This window comes from Alosa pseudoharengus, unplaced genomic scaffold, assembly GCF_046254945.1.
Source record: "Alosa pseudoharengus isolate Yale_2024_CS ecotype anadromous, Long Island Sound unplaced genomic scaffold, YU_APseudo_1.1 YU_APseudo_1.1_scf_8, whole genome shotgun sequence".
NCBI lineage: Eukaryota > Metazoa > Chordata > Actinopteri > Clupeiformes > Clupeidae > Alosa > Alosa pseudoharengus.
Window position 1 is genome coordinate 9,878,823 of NW_027468870.1, and position 16,723 is coordinate 9,895,545.

At 40.8% G+C, this 16,723-nt stretch overlaps 2 protein-coding genes across 2 annotated transcripts; one reads left to right on the forward strand and one right to left on the reverse strand.

Annotated features, from left to right (window-relative positions):
- The first annotated feature begins 539 nt into the window (after window positions 1–539).
- On the forward strand, window positions 540–11,951 carry nxf1b (nuclear RNA export factor 1b). Its single transcript, XM_076275318.1, has 21 exons — window positions 540–804; window positions 1,342–1,558; window positions 1,937–2,138; window positions 2,344–2,427; window positions 2,992–3,096; window positions 3,205–3,285; window positions 3,444–3,513; window positions 3,899–3,987; window positions 4,171–4,278; window positions 5,700–5,809; window positions 9,144–9,180; window positions 9,342–9,413; window positions 9,635–9,690; window positions 9,793–9,900; window positions 10,188–10,246; window positions 10,607–10,722; window positions 10,821–10,863; window positions 10,962–11,034; window positions 11,176–11,358; window positions 11,589–11,649; window positions 11,786–11,951. Exons 1-21 carry the CDS (start codon window positions 777–779, stop codon window positions 11,822–11,824), a joined length of 1,941 nt encoding a protein of 646 aa, XP_076131433.1. The 5' UTR covers window positions 540–776; the 3' UTR covers window positions 11,825–11,951.
- A 1,634-nt stretch (window positions 11,952–13,585) lies between these two features.
- Window positions 13,586–16,435, reverse strand: prdx5 (peroxiredoxin 5). Its single transcript, XM_076273599.1, has 6 exons — window positions 16,274–16,435; window positions 15,009–15,143; window positions 14,734–14,865; window positions 14,375–14,413; window positions 14,203–14,267; window positions 13,586–13,866 (listed from the first exon to the last, which is right to left on the reverse strand). Exons 1-6 carry the CDS (start codon window positions 16,361–16,363, stop codon window positions 13,758–13,760), a joined length of 570 nt encoding a protein of 189 aa, XP_076129714.1. The 5' UTR covers window positions 16,364–16,435; the 3' UTR covers window positions 13,586–13,757.
- Between the last annotated feature and the right edge of the window lie 288 nt (window positions 16,436–16,723).

Below are 16,723 nucleotides of genomic sequence, written 5' to 3' on the forward strand. Positions count from 1 at the left end.
TGTGCTCATGTGATGTAAAAAAGCAGGTCATATGACATGGGCGGAGAATATCTGCCAATCAAGTAAATCCCGGAAGTAATAAAAGTGGCATCAGAGAAATTGCATTTAACATTTGTTTCACATGTAACAAGAAATCCTCATTTTAGAGCACAGAGTTTGTAAGAAAACATGTCACATCCGTAAAGCAGCACGAAGTATACACTATAGTGTGCAAAAAATTGGGCAACAAATGTATTTGGCATGAAGGAGGGAGGAGACGGCCACCAGTGTGTTCAAGAATGACTGACGTCGGACAACATGCTACGTTACATGTGTGGCCGTTTGTGTACAGGTAGAGCTAGACATAGGTAGGCCTTCATACTTATGGCACATGCTAAACATGCACTGTTGTCATATAAATTAATGGGGAGGACCAGGATACACCGATAAAACCAATATCCCACTGTACATAAAGGTGTACAGTTGAGCAAGTAGGTCTATGTCTATTCTAGATATCGGATTCATGTTCTTTCATGTTGTGTACTGCGCATGTCACATTCGGTTTGAACATGGCCATGCTAACAGTTTGGAATGCGCATGCCCAATCTGTAATCACTTTGAGTTAGCTTTAGCTAGCTTTCAAAGAAACAAAGCAAGGGCCTTTGTTCCAACAACTATTTAGAGAAAAAGTGTAAACATTTGGAAACAACATATTAACACACATGGTTGTAACAAATCAACTATAGTCAGTGGCTACGAACCATTACCCAGGCGCGGACGCCCGAAAACTAACGACAATGGTTGATGATTCCCGTTACCACAGTGGTAAGAATGCATGAGTTGTTCCCTAGCTAACTGCGCTAGTTAGCCATGCACGTTATGTGTTAACTTTGCTGAGTTGGTCAGTGTATATCAGTTTAATTGCTTTGAGTTAACCTATTATTTTCACCATATTTAGCCATTCACTTGCCAAACAGTCACGGTGTACAACCAAACCATCGATAGATGGTTGACGTTGGTGGCCTTTCGTGAGTTCATACTTCGAACACAGCTTGCAGCTAGTTCTAGCCTGCCTGTTGGTTAGCCAACGTATTGCTTGGTACTTCAGCATGCGTGCACGTCTTTCAGAATGGCCCAACGTTACTTAGAATGGCAAGGAATTAACTGTTATTTAATCACATTTCCTCTGACTTGTAGTTATACTGTATAATTGCTATATAAAGTATGACAGCATGCCTCTACTTGTTGAATGTTGATCATATAACGATAAGCTAGCTGTTCAAGTACGTTAACGTACGGAAGCCGAATTGCATCTAACTTGAAATTGCACAGCTCATCTGGACCTCTTTATTTGTGATTCAGAACACGACGATCGAGTTGGAGGTCCAAAGCACCGCGTTCGGAAAGGCAGGGGTCCCTTCAGAGCGCCCATATATAGTGAACATGGTTCAAGATCGAGGCATCGCGGAGGACACGGTGGGGCTAGTGGTGCTGGGTCCAAGGGAAAGTTTGAAGAGAACGATGGCGACATAGCCATGATTGATGATGGTCCACAAGATGACGGCTCGCAGCGCAGATAGTGAGTTTGTATTTGTGTGAAATATCTCTGTATAGTATAGTATATATACTCTTTTGATCCCGTGAGGGAAATTTGGTCTCTGCATTTATCCCAATCCGTGAATTAGTGAAACACACTGCACACAGTGAGGTGAAGCACACACTAATCCCGGCGCAGTGAGCTGCCTGCAACAGCGGCGCTCGGGGAGCAGTGAGGGGTTAGGTGCCTTGCTCAAGGGCACATCAGCCGTGGCCTACCGGTTACAAGTCCAAAGCGCTATCCAGTAGGCCACGGCTGCCCCTGGGGGTCATTCTTTGTATATTTTTGTGATTGATTTGTATGTATGTCTATATAAACCCTTATTTATTTATAATTTTGTCATTCTATTAATTGTTATAGTAACCCATATGGAAGGCCTAATGGACGTAATCGCAGAAGAGGAGGTGATCGAGGAGGAGGAGGAGGAGGAGGAGGTGGTGGTGGTGGTGGTGGTGGTGGTGGTGGTGGTTTTACATATCGAAGTCATGCAGGCAGACAAGGAGGTGGAGGTGGCAGCGGCGGTGGAGGAGGAAATGGACGGAAGAACTGGTTTAAAATGAGTGTGAGTTTGCTAATCATTAAATTATGTTTTAAAAACATGGAAGAGACGTAGCTGTACTTTTCACACCACTAGCTGCAATCTGTTACATCAAGAGATAAATAAGACATTTTGTCCATACTGATTCAGGCCAGTTTGTTTGTTTGTTTTTATCTCTGAAGAGTGCAGAACGTTCTTTGCTAAAGTGAATGCTATCATTTCTTCCCAGATTCCACATGGTAAAAAGTATGACAAGGAGTGGCTACTGACAGCGCTTCGAGGTCTGTGCTCTGTGCCATTCCATCCTATTCATGTGAGTTTTATGTTTCTCCCTTATCCAAATTCTGTGTTTAAACTTATTGGGTACTGTACATACATAATGCCAAATTGGAATCAAAGAATGCGTGGTAGGTTAAGATTCAGGCTGTTTTATTTTTACCGATAGCCATAGGTAAAATTGATTTGCATTAAAGAGTTCTTATCCACACACACACACATAGAAGCACAGACAATGACTCATAATAGTACTAAGGGGTTCAGCCCTCTCTAAAACATAGTAAACACAAATTATAATACAAAACAATCCAAGTAATTAGAGTTTAGATAAAATATTTATTATTGTAGTTTTTGTTGACACAAAATTGTCTTGAAAACCAAACATATTTCTATACAAACCAAATACTTCAAGCAAGGGCAACAACTAGGCCAAAAAGAAAGAAGTAATGTTGGAAAATGTGAACAATTACTATGCAATGACTATGTGAATTAGTATAGTTGTGTTTCTTAGGTCATGTCCCTAGTTGCTAGGTGAGTTACTTGAAAAGTTGGAATTGTTGTTCACATTTAATGATTGCAAGTCATGCTTTTATGTCCACAGTATCATACAGATGGCAATAGAGCTATGTTTTATGTAGAGGACTCCATGACTGCAAGTGCTTTAACTAAAGTGTCACGGAAGATCACAGATAAAGATGGTTATAAGGTACTTCAGTTTTACTACTACAGCTGTTTGCATATTTATCTACTATCTATTGAAAGAAAATATCATCTAGCAAAGATTCATGTCTAAAAGAGACTTTGTTATTTCCAGGTGACTGTTCTGATGAACTCCTGCCCTCCCCCTCCCTTCATCAATGCCGAGTTAAAACCAGAAGATCTTGAACACTTAAAGGTGCAAAACATATGCTATGCTCTGGTATACCATATCATATACATCATAATTTCACTCCGCCCCTGACAGCGGTGTTCTGTGTCTGGTAGAAACCGATCATGTTTTTCAATCTTGAATTATTTCTTGGGTTTAATTTCTTTTCTTTCTCCTATTTTTAGCAATGTATGGCCAAGCGTTTTGATGGCTCCCAACAAGCTCTTGATCTGAATAATATAAGGATAGATCCTGGTAAGAAAATGTTTTTTGTTGTTGTTGGGCTTATATTGTAGTTATACAGGAATACGCTGTTGTTCCAAAGGTGGGTATCATATCATGGGCATCATACATTCCTTGTAATGTCATTGTCAGTAATTGGGTTTTCATATGACCAGTGGTTGAAGTAGAAAACTACTAAAAGTAAAAGAAAATAATGTTATTTTGAGATAAATGCACTACATAAAAAAGCCTCTGGATTGCACAAGGCAGTTAAAGTTGCCAAACCAAACCTTATTTACTGCATCCCACCAACGTACGTCCATTGTAATGACAACAAAGTTGGTTCACCTAAACAGTGGTTAGACCCCTTCCTAGAGTTTTGCTTATGATATTAACCATTCTTTTTCCTTTCCCACAGACCTGGTATCTCAGAACATAGAGGTGGTGTTGACAAGGAAGAGTTCTATGCAGGCAGTTATTAAGATTATTGAAGAAAACATTCCAGAGGTAAGACATGATGTGCATTTATTTAGAGCGTAAACACAATTTCTTCTGCTTGCTTCTCATGTCTCAAAAAAGGAACAACCCAACACACAATGTAGTCTGTATGATCTGACTATATAATGAAATTTAACAATCTCCTTGTCCCTTATAATTTGCAGTCTCCTCTTCAATCTTTTCCCTTTACAGCTGTTGTGTTTAAACCTGAGCAATAACCGACTGTACCGTCTCGATGACTTCTCCAGTATTGTCAGCAAGGTGCCAAACCTGAAGATTTTGAATCTCTCCCAAAACGAGGTGAGAGTGTGGTCAATATTGTTGGTACATGAAAGCTTTGATAGTGCTGGGGGAAACATAACACATTGGTAATGTCTGCCCCATGTACAGGAATTTCCCCTTGGGGATCAATAAAGTATCTATCTATCTATCTATCTATCTATCTATCTATCTCCAGTGCCCATAGTGACCCGGGCTCATGTCTGGCCTGAGGTTGTTTCTTGGTCCCCATCTCTCTCTCTATCTTTCTCCTACCTACCTCCTTTCTGCTCTCTACTGTCCTGTCTAGTCCCACCAGGATATCGCAATGTTGCGATTGTAACAATGAATGCTATTGCATTTTGTCCAACCACCGCTACTTTTCTGCAAATTTGACCAATCATCATAGTTTCCAGACAAATTTTACCAATCACATCAGTACCTCGCACCACACTCATTTTTACAGACGTTGATGAATGCATAGGCTTAGCAACAAAAATAATTGTTGAAGACCTGCATTGTTATTCTACTGACTTGTCCTCAGCTGTTTGAGATGTTAAGCTTGTTGAAATGTTACCTGTACTCGCTCAGACCATGACTGACAACTGACTGCCTTGTTAATTGTCGAGTGTAAGCTATCTCTTTTACAACAGAACAAACACAGCAGCTCTTGAGGTAGTCCAAAAACAAAGTCTTCTCACTGGAAGTAATGAGAGAGGAGTAAATTAAGTAAATTGCGGCTTTATTGCTCTTATCCTCTTGTATGAATATGCAACAGGAAGCTTACCTCTCTTCACAATTCTATAACAAAAAAAAACAACGTCATAATGGTCGAGTCCCTTTACATCAATTGTCATACTCACTCCCCATGAGTACTTAGTCTCTGTTTTAGGCTACAACCTACAAACTGGCATCACAAGAATCATTCAGTCATTCAACCAATTTTTAGTTTTTTATAGCTTTTCCTGTTTTTCAACCACACCCTTTAAAACATTATTTGGACAATTTTGTTCTGTTTGTTTCATTTAAAAAAAGGTATACTGCTTCGTGAATTACCCCAGCCAAAGCATTTCTTCATTTACAAAAAAATCAGAACAGTGTGATTTTCACTAGATCAGTCAAACAAAATTTTCAAATTCAACAGAAAAATTCAAACAAAAACAAAACAAATTGTAATTTCTTTAGGCATTTGTTGCTATTTCTTTGCAACAAATGCCCAAAGGCACTACAAGTTCCATCACAATCTTTTAGAAAGATTGCTGCGAAATCAGGCATTTTAGGATCAACAATCAAACAACAACGCAACAATAAAAAATAAAAAAAGGCCTGCAAAATTCCTGGAGGGAACTGCCTGTCAATAAAGGCTTGAAAATCCCTCCAAAAAACTGATAGTGATTTGTAGAGTGGTCCTGAGAGTGTTGGTTTGTGTGAACATTCTGATGGGTGTTTTTTTGTTTGTACAGATTAAAACTGAAAGGGAGCTGGATAAGCTGAAAGGCCTCAAACTTGCAGAGCTGTGGTTAGAAGGAAACCCCGTGTGTCAGCATTTTAAGGACCAGGCCATGTACATCAGGTTAGTCCGGTATAAGCCGCCATAGTGAACATGAAAAACATGTTGACAATACAAGTGAATGGCACTTGTCACTGTTATGCCCTTTTTTAGATGTATTAACATCTTGTAGCCTTTCCATGATATGGAATAGATAGAAGGTCTCATTAAGTATGTCTATAAAAGGTGTAGGTGAGGCAGGTTACAGCAGCATGGTACTGAAGATGGATGTAAAATTATGTATGTAGTGTATATTGTGTTGTTATTGTCACATTGTCATGTGGCATGCAGAAAACTTTGCTGCTGTTGTCCCTTGTTCAGAGTGACTTGCCGTGACTGAACATTGAAATTTAAGGTGAACACTGGACAGCCACACCAGTGTCGTATAATAAAACTTAAATCACCACACCACTAGCTTCTCTCTGTTAACCAAAACAGCAGAGCCCACTAGGTGTTGGTTACCTGCTAGTATCCCTCTCGTAACACCAGCCACCTGACCATACTTATTCAACACGGTCACTAATTTCCAGCCACTGCCCCAGTAACCAATCACAACTCCTCTCCTCTGACTCGACATGCACCTCTGACCAGGAAGTGCAATATCACTGATTTTCAACTTAATGATTTAGGGCTTTTTCTTTTAATCACTATCTCTTCTCTGCCTTGTGCTTCTTTAATGAGCTTCTTCTCTTGTCCTTTAACACAACATTTAGGCCATTCTCCCCTCTACAGATGCCACTACACAACTTAGTAATTCTAAATTGAAAACAGAAGCCATTTCTATAAGCACACTGAAGTGTGCTCCAAAAAAATGTGTGCTTTTAATTTTCATCTGTCACTTTGACCAGCAACCAAGGAAGTAAAATTTCCTAAAATTTTTCAAACACCAGCCATTTGCCAGATGCTTTAAGCCTCTGCCCATGTTGACGCAGTCTGCCCAGTGATCCATCACCATCGCTCTTTTGGCCAGTGAAGAAGGCTGGTTAGCCAGTGACGGGTAAGATCCCACCTTGAATTTCTGGGACAACCTAAGGCAGGCACAGCCACACAACTGGCCTTATCAGTCTCACTTCACAGAGAAGCGAGATGTGGGCAAACAGTCAGAGCGATGCATCAAACCATAGACTATGTATAGACCCTTTCAACCAGAAAAACAAAAACAATGCTTGAACGTTCTATTTTGTTCCCAATCTACTTCCGCTTCATTAAGATAACATATGGAATGTTAAAATGGAAGCCTTGTGGGAACAACCATGATGCTGATAATGGAACTCTCTTGAAACGGTCAATAGTCTATGCATCCAACGAACTGGAGACACAGGGAACCATTCCTGAACGTGAGCGGGCACTGCGCTCAAGGGCAGAGGTGGCAAGGGCAGTTATCTTGATGTCACAGAGTAGAAGGGCACCTCTGTGAGAGAGGGTTGACTATGGCGCTATATTGGAGCTCTGTTCCTGCTGAATGCAACACCAGGCTGCTGGCTTGCTGTTCCTATCCTGCTGTGGGCACATTACAGTCAAAAACATTACACAGTGCATTTGTGATGATTCGTATGTGGGATGCTTACTGAGGACATTGTGCTAACTCTTAGAGAGCTAAAGGGTCCTTGGTTAGTATTATGGAGACAAATCCAGTAACGTGGCAAAACTCCAGTTCTAGGAATCTGTGCTCTGTAGTGGGAGAATGCTTGGCGCTAAATTTCTCTTCATTCCATATGGCTTTGTTGGGCACTTTCCTCCCCCATCATATCCAGTGCTGAAAAATGCAGCATTTTCTTTGGCACTAACATTCTTTCCTTCATGCTTTCTAACACCTCTTCATGGTACTCATTAAAGTACAATAAACTTCATTTGATACCCTTGCTTGGCATTTTCTTTCTTATCTTTGCATGTTTCATTTACACACAACATTGACAACAACCAAGAAAAAAAAAGATACTGAGCTAGTTTAAATTTTTAACTTTTACCATACTATTCATTTACTTTCTGTTTGCTTTACTGAACGGCAACTTTGTCTCGACTGTTTTAGGCTTCTTTTCCCCAAACATAGTTGTCCCATATCTGACCGCATCTAACATTCTGATCTTCATGTAGTCTTTTCATGGGCTAAGGTGTTTGATAGTTACCCTCACACATGAGTTTCATTTGAGTTTTCCTCCTCGAGAGCCCTGTGGCCCTTTTAAATGATGCTGCATGGGGCAACTTTTCGAGCAACCTGTCTGGGCTATCACATAATTAGTTCCTAGTGTTCCGATTGAATGATCTTGACTGCTTCCCACTGATTTAAATTCTCCAGATAAAAATGTGTTGCCTAATATTAGTGGTCAAGTTCCCGAACAACATTGCTCGGCAGCATTGCCCAATAAGTTGCCTCTGTGTATCATCACACTGCCTTGCCCAGTTCGTTTGTGGAGTGGGCAGCAGCTCCACGCTCATTACCAGTTACCACCCCCCATGCCCTAGTCCATCTCCTCCGAGACGCCAGGGGGACGGTGGTGAGTATCGTTGAGGGGTAAGTAGATGATTTGGTGGGTGGTGGGATGAGGTTAGGGGTAGAGGTTTTTTATTATTATTATTATTATTATTGATATCATTATTATTGAATTTGCTGAAGTTACTCTGCAAACATTTTTAAGAGGTTTAAAGAGTGGGCGTGCACATTTGGGTGTGATAGTGCTGCTTAAAAAATATTTAATTCTAATGCGATATCACTTAATTCCAGCTACAGCTGGGTTTAGCTCAATTGTTTTATATATATTTCTGCAACTTGCATGCACTGAGTATTTTGCTACTTCAGTGTGTGGTTTTTTAACGTTGTAAATGTTTTTTGATTTGCATACGCTATTGTTGAGACGATTGCTTTACGTGGTGCTGCATGGGTCAGTCTGGTGTAGACTCGTCTTTTGTGTCACATGCTAAGATGCTTAACGGTTGTGGTGGTTCTTGTGTGGACACCATATCTGTATCACAGAACTGAACAGCTGCAGATAACATTGTCTGAAGTGAATCCATAAGTCCCTGGATCCGTGTAGCTTGCAGTAGGTTCCTCTACTGTACCTGGTCTGCCGTGGTGAAGGGTGTATTTTCTGGGGTAGGACTGCTAGGCAGAGTGGAACGTCTGGGCTCAGGAAGTTGAGGGCCTTCATGTAAATATGCATTGCAGGAATAAAGTCTGACTGACTGGAAGTGGCAAATGTTATCGGTTACATCTCTGTAATTCTCTGGACTGTGGAGTTTTGTGTGTGTGTGTGCGAGCAAGCTCAAAAAAGGGAGAGATCAATATTATAATCTCTAATAATAATCAGTTATGTAATTTCTATGTGCTTTGTGTTTTCTTGTATCTTTGAATGTTGAACAGTGCTGTTCGGGAGAGACTTCCCAGACTTTTGAAGCTGGTATGTCCTTTACAATGCATCATTTATTTTCATTAACCAAATTTGATGTCTAAGTAATTTCTTTGAGAATATGCTTTATCGTGTCAATAAGTAGTATCATCGATAACTAGGCCGGTGCTCTGGAGGTGGATATTAATCAGACTTTCATGTGTGTGCCATAGGATGGAAACGAACTCCCCGCTCCCATTGTGTTTGACCTTGAAGTAACCCCTGCGGTACTGCCGCCGTGTAAGGTAATGGCAGCCTGCTTTGTGTGTCAAAAAACATGTTATGCTGTATGTCAAATAAAGCTCATGAGGGTGTGCAAAAATGAAAATATTTCTCCAAACTGGAGCCAAATAGAACATGTTGGAAGGAAATATCAACCTCAATTCCCCTGTTTCGTGCTCTTTAATGCTGTTATAAATGGCTTTCATTACAAATTATTATTTTTTTTTTCATCCTCACCATACAGCCCAGTTACTTTGCCTCAGAAGAGATCAAGACTCCGATCCTGATCTTCCTAACACAGTAAGATAATTTGCTTCATGCGCTCTGTCTGTTTGTGTATTAATGAAGCATGTGGAGATGAGTTAGAGTATGAGGGTGCTGATCTGTCCCTGCCCCCCTCAGGTACTACAGCGTGTACGACTCTGCTGACAGACAGCCCCTCCTGGATGCCTACCACGACAGTGCCACCTTCTCTCTCTCCATCCCCTTCTTCGCGCAGAACCCCTCCAAGTAGGCATCATGCAATCCTCTGTATAGGTCACTCTTTACGTGCATTAATGTTGCAGTCATGCCCGTGCCCATGACCATGATGTTATTCCACGTCATTATGCATGTCGTTAGACATGTAGTAACCTGTATGTATGTACATGTAACCTTGATTTTTCTGACAAGCATTGGATTGATATGATGGTGTGTTCTGCAGATCGTTCCTCTATAAGACCTCTGACTAATTACTGGTATTTTATACTTTTTTCTTTATATTATGCATTTATATTTTATACTTTATTTTACTTTAGATGTACTTTAGGAGACTATCAAAAAGACAGTCGCAATCTGAAAAGACTCAAAGACCCAAGTAAGTACATTCCCACCTTTTTTTTATTTGATATTTCTGTATCTTAAAAGGCATCCTATGCACATACCTTAATAGCTTTGAAGTCATTTTGATTGTAAACTAACTTGTAAATGGGAGAATGGCTGTCCCCCGACCCCGATCCGGAGACTCATGTGTTATGATGTTTTAAGCCCCCAAAGTCGTCTTCCAGACAACGCTGCATGGAAGGCACTAAGGTTAGGGTTAGGTGCCTTGAAATCGGCGGTCGCAGCGCTGCCTTGAAGGCGACAGTGAGGGCTTAAAACGCCATCGAGCCTCACATATTGCACTTTAAAGCATGTATGACTGACGGTTTGCCAAACTCTTGTTTTTGCTATACAGCCACCCGGTTTCGACTTTTGAAGCACACACGTCTTAATGTGGTGGCCTTTCTAAACGAACTGCCCAAAACACAACATGATATTGCCTCTTTCAACGTTGACGTGAACACCTTCACAGTGAGTATACATACCAAATTCAATTCTTGGTATGTGGAATATAATTTCATTGTGTGTGTGATTTCCTAACTTTGACTTTTGTGTCTCACTCTCTATAGAATACGCTCTTGTCATTCACTGTCAGTGGAGTGTTCAAAGAAGGTGAAAAAATACATGCTATTTTGTCTCATATTCATTAGATTCCAGTTGAAGTATTGATAGTAAAACTATTTGTTTAATTTTAACTTTACTCATACTAGTGGATGGTAAATGCCGGGAGACCTTCAGAGCATTCTCACGTGTCTTCATTGCTGTACCAGCAGGAAATTCAAGGTAAGAGCAGAAAACTGCTATGATGCAAAACATGTTCACATTTGGTCGGTTAAAACTGACAAAACATAACAGATCAACTTAAAACCAGCATCCATTTCTGTTTGACCTACAAATCTGTCTGCTCTGCGGTGTGGCCTGCAGTCTGTGCATAGTGAATGACGAGATGTTCGTACGGAACGCCACGACGGAGGAGATCCGGAAAGCGTTTGTGGCTCCCGCGCCGACCCCCTCCAGCAGCCCTGTGCCCACGCTCTCGGCGGCCCAGCAGGAAATGCTCAACGCCTTCTCCCTGCAGTCCGGCATGAACCTGGAGTGGTCTCAGAAGTGAGTGCTGGGGTTCTTACCCGGGGTCAGACAACCCGGCTTAACATTAAATCAGCCAGGTTTGAGGGCTGGCTGTAGCGTTCATATGTAAGGCACAAGGGTCCTTTTTTGGGAACACCATTTATAACAGTTTTCGGGATTTTGTTTCCATCTTGTGGTTTTACAATGTCTGGCTTTCAGCAATTGCTGTTAACAGGTTGAATTCATTCTTTCAATCCTTCCACCCCCAGGTGCCTGCAGGACAATGAGTGGGATTTTGACAGGGCTGCTAAAATTTTTACTGACCTTAAAGTAAGTACACAAATCCACATTGTCCCAAAACATCTTATTTTGAGATCTTTATTTGTGTGAAGGTTATGGTTGAGTGTGCCCTCTAGGAAAATGTATTTGAATGTGCCCATAAAAAGATTTTTTTTTTCTTTTGCAGGCTCAAGGGAAAATCCCAGATGTCGCTTTTATAAAGTGAAGATGTTTCCTCCGTTGGTCATGAAATGTACATAAATGTACATTTATTTTTACAAGCATCAATAGAATTTTACAACCAAGTCTTGCACTATGAATTATGAATAAAATATAAAAATGTTGTCTGCCAACCTGTTTTGTCTTCTATGTTGTATTGAAAAACAATGTAAATTAACAGTGTTGGTACAATAAGTGGTTTGCCAGAAAGGACTTTCACCTTATATACTACCATTCAAAAGTTTGGAATCACTCAGAAAATGTCATAGTGAGAAGACCATACTCAAGCCAGATAAGGTCAGAAAGTTTCCCTTTTTGTGGTTGAAACGTTTATCGGAATCCTTGCAGTTACAGTAAATCCTTGTAGACGTTGGCGTTGTAGGGTTGAATTTGTTGAGATGATCTGCAGAAATGATCTCTCATGCTGTCTCAAGCACTTTTTACACAAGTTGAATTGGCTATTTTCTTGCCCTGTGGTCACACTGCTCCCACGACAGCTCAAGAGGGGTGATATCCTGTGACTCCACTGGCCAGACTATTAGGCACAGAATACTAGCAGACCACTGCCTCCCTAAATCGGTCTTGCATTAAATGGAGCAATCCTTTTAGATCATAGTCCTGGAGTAGGATGGGATGAAATGTTATACTACAAAAGGAGGTAGGTTCACAAATGATGGCAGGGTTTTGCAAAATGGAGTGATGGCATTCCTTGTGCAAGTCATTTTAGTTACTCTGCACAAATGTACCACTTTGTCTGAAGCCTTAGGATCAATACATTTGCTCAACTGCTCTTGATATGAAGGGCTCGGTCAGCATTTTTAAACTGTTATCTTTGATCCAAATGTCATCTGAGTACACATAATTTTGTCCCAGCCACCCTCTGTACAGTGTCCGTTCTTTTCATATTTTGATTTTTGATCAAGATGAGACTGACATTTTTAATACGGCTGCTAAATGAGGACATGTGAGGTATGAGTTTCTCTTACTAGAGACTGATGTGTAGATGAACACCAGCCTCTCCACTTCAATCCTGTTGAGAGCCACTTTGCACTTTTCTGTGAAGGATGTCAGGTTAACCTTTGTGAAATGTGTTCATTGGCAATTTCTTGTACAGAATATCCTTCATTTCCTCCAGAACATTAAACTGATACATTTCTTAAGTTACTTCTTGTCATTTCTCTACAACAAGTAAGGGATAATGTATAGAACCCAGTTATTGGGAAAATAAGTCCCGACAGGGCGAACCGGACCACGACGCGCCAGTGGAGGGGTCTTGCGTCGCCCTGAAAGGACTTATTTTCCCAATAATGACCGACGTTCTATACATTATCCCTCTTATTATACGGCTACTTGCCAAAACGAATAAATGAACTCCACGATATGTCTCCACATTTATTTGTTACCGTTTCATTGTTGCTTTTGCTGAAAAACAGATATCGGTCATTATTTAGAGGTCCTTAGGCGAAAATAATGACCGGTAGAACTTCGTTCTACTTGCATTGTGAAGAGCCGTATAATAATGAAAATTATATATGCCAATTTTATGGCTTCCACCTCAGTTAGACAAACAGGGTTGCCTAGTAATGAATTAATCTTTTCACAAGATGATGCAATACATAATGGGCAATTTCAGAGTGCAGAAAATGGACTTTTGAATGTCTCTGTAAATATTTAATTAGAAACCAGCCATTTCCTGCAATAAACATAAGCATTTTCTGCATTTAATGTGATTTTAATCGGAAAGTAACATTTTCTGAGAGGCTAAACATTTTCCAACAGTGGTGTACTTTATTTGTCTCAATGATACATATTGTAAACGACCATTTTGAGTAATATGGGTTGCATAGCTATGTGCAAAAAATTAAATTGTGCGTCTTAGCTTTTCACCTGACTTTTAAGTGCCAAGTCATCAATGGAGGGGGTTGTAAACTGACTTTGGCTTAAGCCAGATCTGATAGAATGTTGGTTGCCAGGCTACAGGTTAGCCCTGTGCCATCAGGCTCCACGTTGATCTTCTTGACCACGCCGTCCTCGACCAGCATGGCGTACCTAAGGAGTTCAGACAAGACGGATGAGCAGAGTGCGAGCTACAGTATGTGCCCTTTTTAATGAAGCCTGCCGCCCAGTGGACTGCAGCTAAACTCGGACCTTGGATTTGATCCAGCTGACCTATTTGATTCGTTCTTCATTCTTAGCAGTCTAGAACAGGCTGAATACTGCAGGATGTGAGGTTGTCGTCATACAAAACTGCATTCTGGGTAAACCCTTTGTTAGCAATACGTGTTTTTTGTGGTACACTGGTTTCATTATTTTGTGCAAATGTTTGCTGTTTTACAATATTGACGACATTTGTACCAAGGCCTGAAATACAGACAGTTGTCATACCTTTTGGATCTTTGGTTTCCAAGAACTTGCACAAGCTGATCATTGTCCAGTAAAAGGTCCACTGCCTAAATAACAAGAGCAGGGCTTCAGTAAGAAAGTAGGACATTTTAAGATACATTAAAACATTATTTATGTTAAATATAAAACATATTTATGTTAAATAGCAACTCACTTTTGTGAAAGCTCCTGTGGGATCAGCAAGCATCCTCACCTATGGATTGACAAGAATTTTTTGTGTCAACAATTCAAACACAAAAAGTGCAAATCGGTACAAATTATCTGTATTCTGTACAATTCATAAGTCAGTAGTTTACAGTATGACTACTTTTGAGACCATTTACAGGACAGAAAGTTAACATTTCTATCAGTTGAGCGCTGGTATACTGTAGTAGTCCACTATAGACTAGTACTAGTGTACTGTACCTGTTGGCTACCATTACAGATACACTTGGTTTTCTGTGTTATACGTGCACCTGCTGACGGCCCAGTGTAAACAGTGGTAGGTTACATCTGATTTTGTCCACTACTTACTTTGCCGTCTGTTCCATGTTCTTTGCCCCAAGCAGCCATGACGAACGCATCATTTACTGAGACACATGCTACTTCCTGGATGCCTTTGCTCCGAAGCTGCCCAGCTTGCTCCACAAACCCAGGGAGGTGAGTCTAGATGTTGAACATGGGAATAAAAACTAAACTCATCACAACAATTTGGGAATAGAATGAGGAAACTGCATCTTGACCAGCATCTATCTATAGGCGTATTGAAATAATCAGTGAGGGTTATTTTGAAAGCCATTAATACAGACCTTGGAGCACCCTGGTGTGAAGGCTCCTGGAACAGCAAACAGTACACCTTTCTTCCCTTTGAAGAGCTGGTCCATGGAAACCTTCTTCCCAGGCTCTCCCTCCTGGACCTCCACTGCAGGCAAAGCCTCTCCAATCTAAATACACAGAGTTAGTAGAGCATTTTGGAGTAGATTTTCATGTGTATAGTAGCCTACTGAAGGATTATAGGTTACTCAGATGATGCACTTCAACTGCCCTCTAAAGGCAAATGCAGTAAAATTCCCCTTAAAAGCAAAGCAAAGGACAGACACCAGCTCTACACCCACGTTATGCTCATGAACTGTCAATGATCAGTTTCACAAATTCCTACGTGGAAAAATAATGTTCCCTCCCACGTCTTCATCAGAGCCCGAAGACCGTGATGTCCCGTCTACATTCCCTAACCTTCACATGTCGCCACAGTGCCATCGTGCTGTCTGCACATGCGCATAACAAGGGATGCTGAATACGATTACAGAAGCCATCACCAGTCTAGCAGGCCAAGCAATGGAATATCATAGTAGCCAGCATCAATTCCTTTCCTTTCCCCGGTGTGCTTTTACGCATTGTGCACAAGTATTTTGAGTCCATCTTAACACAAAAGTCACTGAGAATATGCTTAAAAAACAAAATGCAATTAAAAAATAAAGAGGCCACAAAAAAGTAGAAAAAGTAATGCCATAGGCCAAGTAAGATTCCCTAATAGGCCATCCTACTTAAGCTACGTCGCAAATAACTATTTTCAGAGATCATAAAGCAACGTTAATGTCTGTTATGCGCAACATTAAAATATGCATGCATGATAGTTTAGTTCGTGGTTTTGGCCTCATCTTAGCCATGTAACTTTCCCCATCGTCTACGCATAGCCTTACATTTGTACGTCAGTCACCGGTTAGTATTAAATAAGTAATTAACCACGGATTAGATGAGTGCAAGATAAGATGTAAGATCAGATAAGATTGTAACTAGTCTGCTGTGTTAGCTAGCTAGCTGTTGAACGCAACAAACTAGCGCTTCACGTTGCAAAATGTTACATTCGTTCCCGAAACAATGGCTAACCTAGGCTATTTACTGTGAAACAACATCAGCATGGCGGCCCAGGATTTGCACCGTTATGTTGGTATAGGCCATGCAGGCGCATTTGTTTTATCCAAAACACGAAATGTGCCTTTCGCCAAGGTCAAGTTCGCACGCAGCTAACTTCGAGATCACAGAATATTCTGTTGCAGAGTTTAATGAATTTTACCTTAATTGGCATGTTGAAACAAAATGTGGTGTGCAGCGGTCTGATGCTGTGGACAGCTCGAGTCCCTCTCAGGATCGCTGATGTATTCATGGTTTATATCTGCAGCAACCACAGTTGACGGCGTCGGAGCGTTGGTTCCACGTAAGAGACGGGACAAAGTCTACCCGGCTGTTCCCAAGTTAGATAGCTCCGCCTCTATGAACGGGATTTGCACCTGCTCTGCCACTGACCGTTTTAGGTTACTCGTTTCCAATCAAAACTAAAATATATAATATAACTTGTTAAGACAAGTACATGTTTAATATTAGACATCTGAGGAAGAGAAGGCTTATTGGGTGCCAAGGCTGAACTAGGTACAGCTTCAAAAACAGGCCCTAGGCCTACTCATAAGTTTCCATTGACCTACCCTATAAATAAGACCTAATTCATTAAAGAGGCCCTCTACAACTC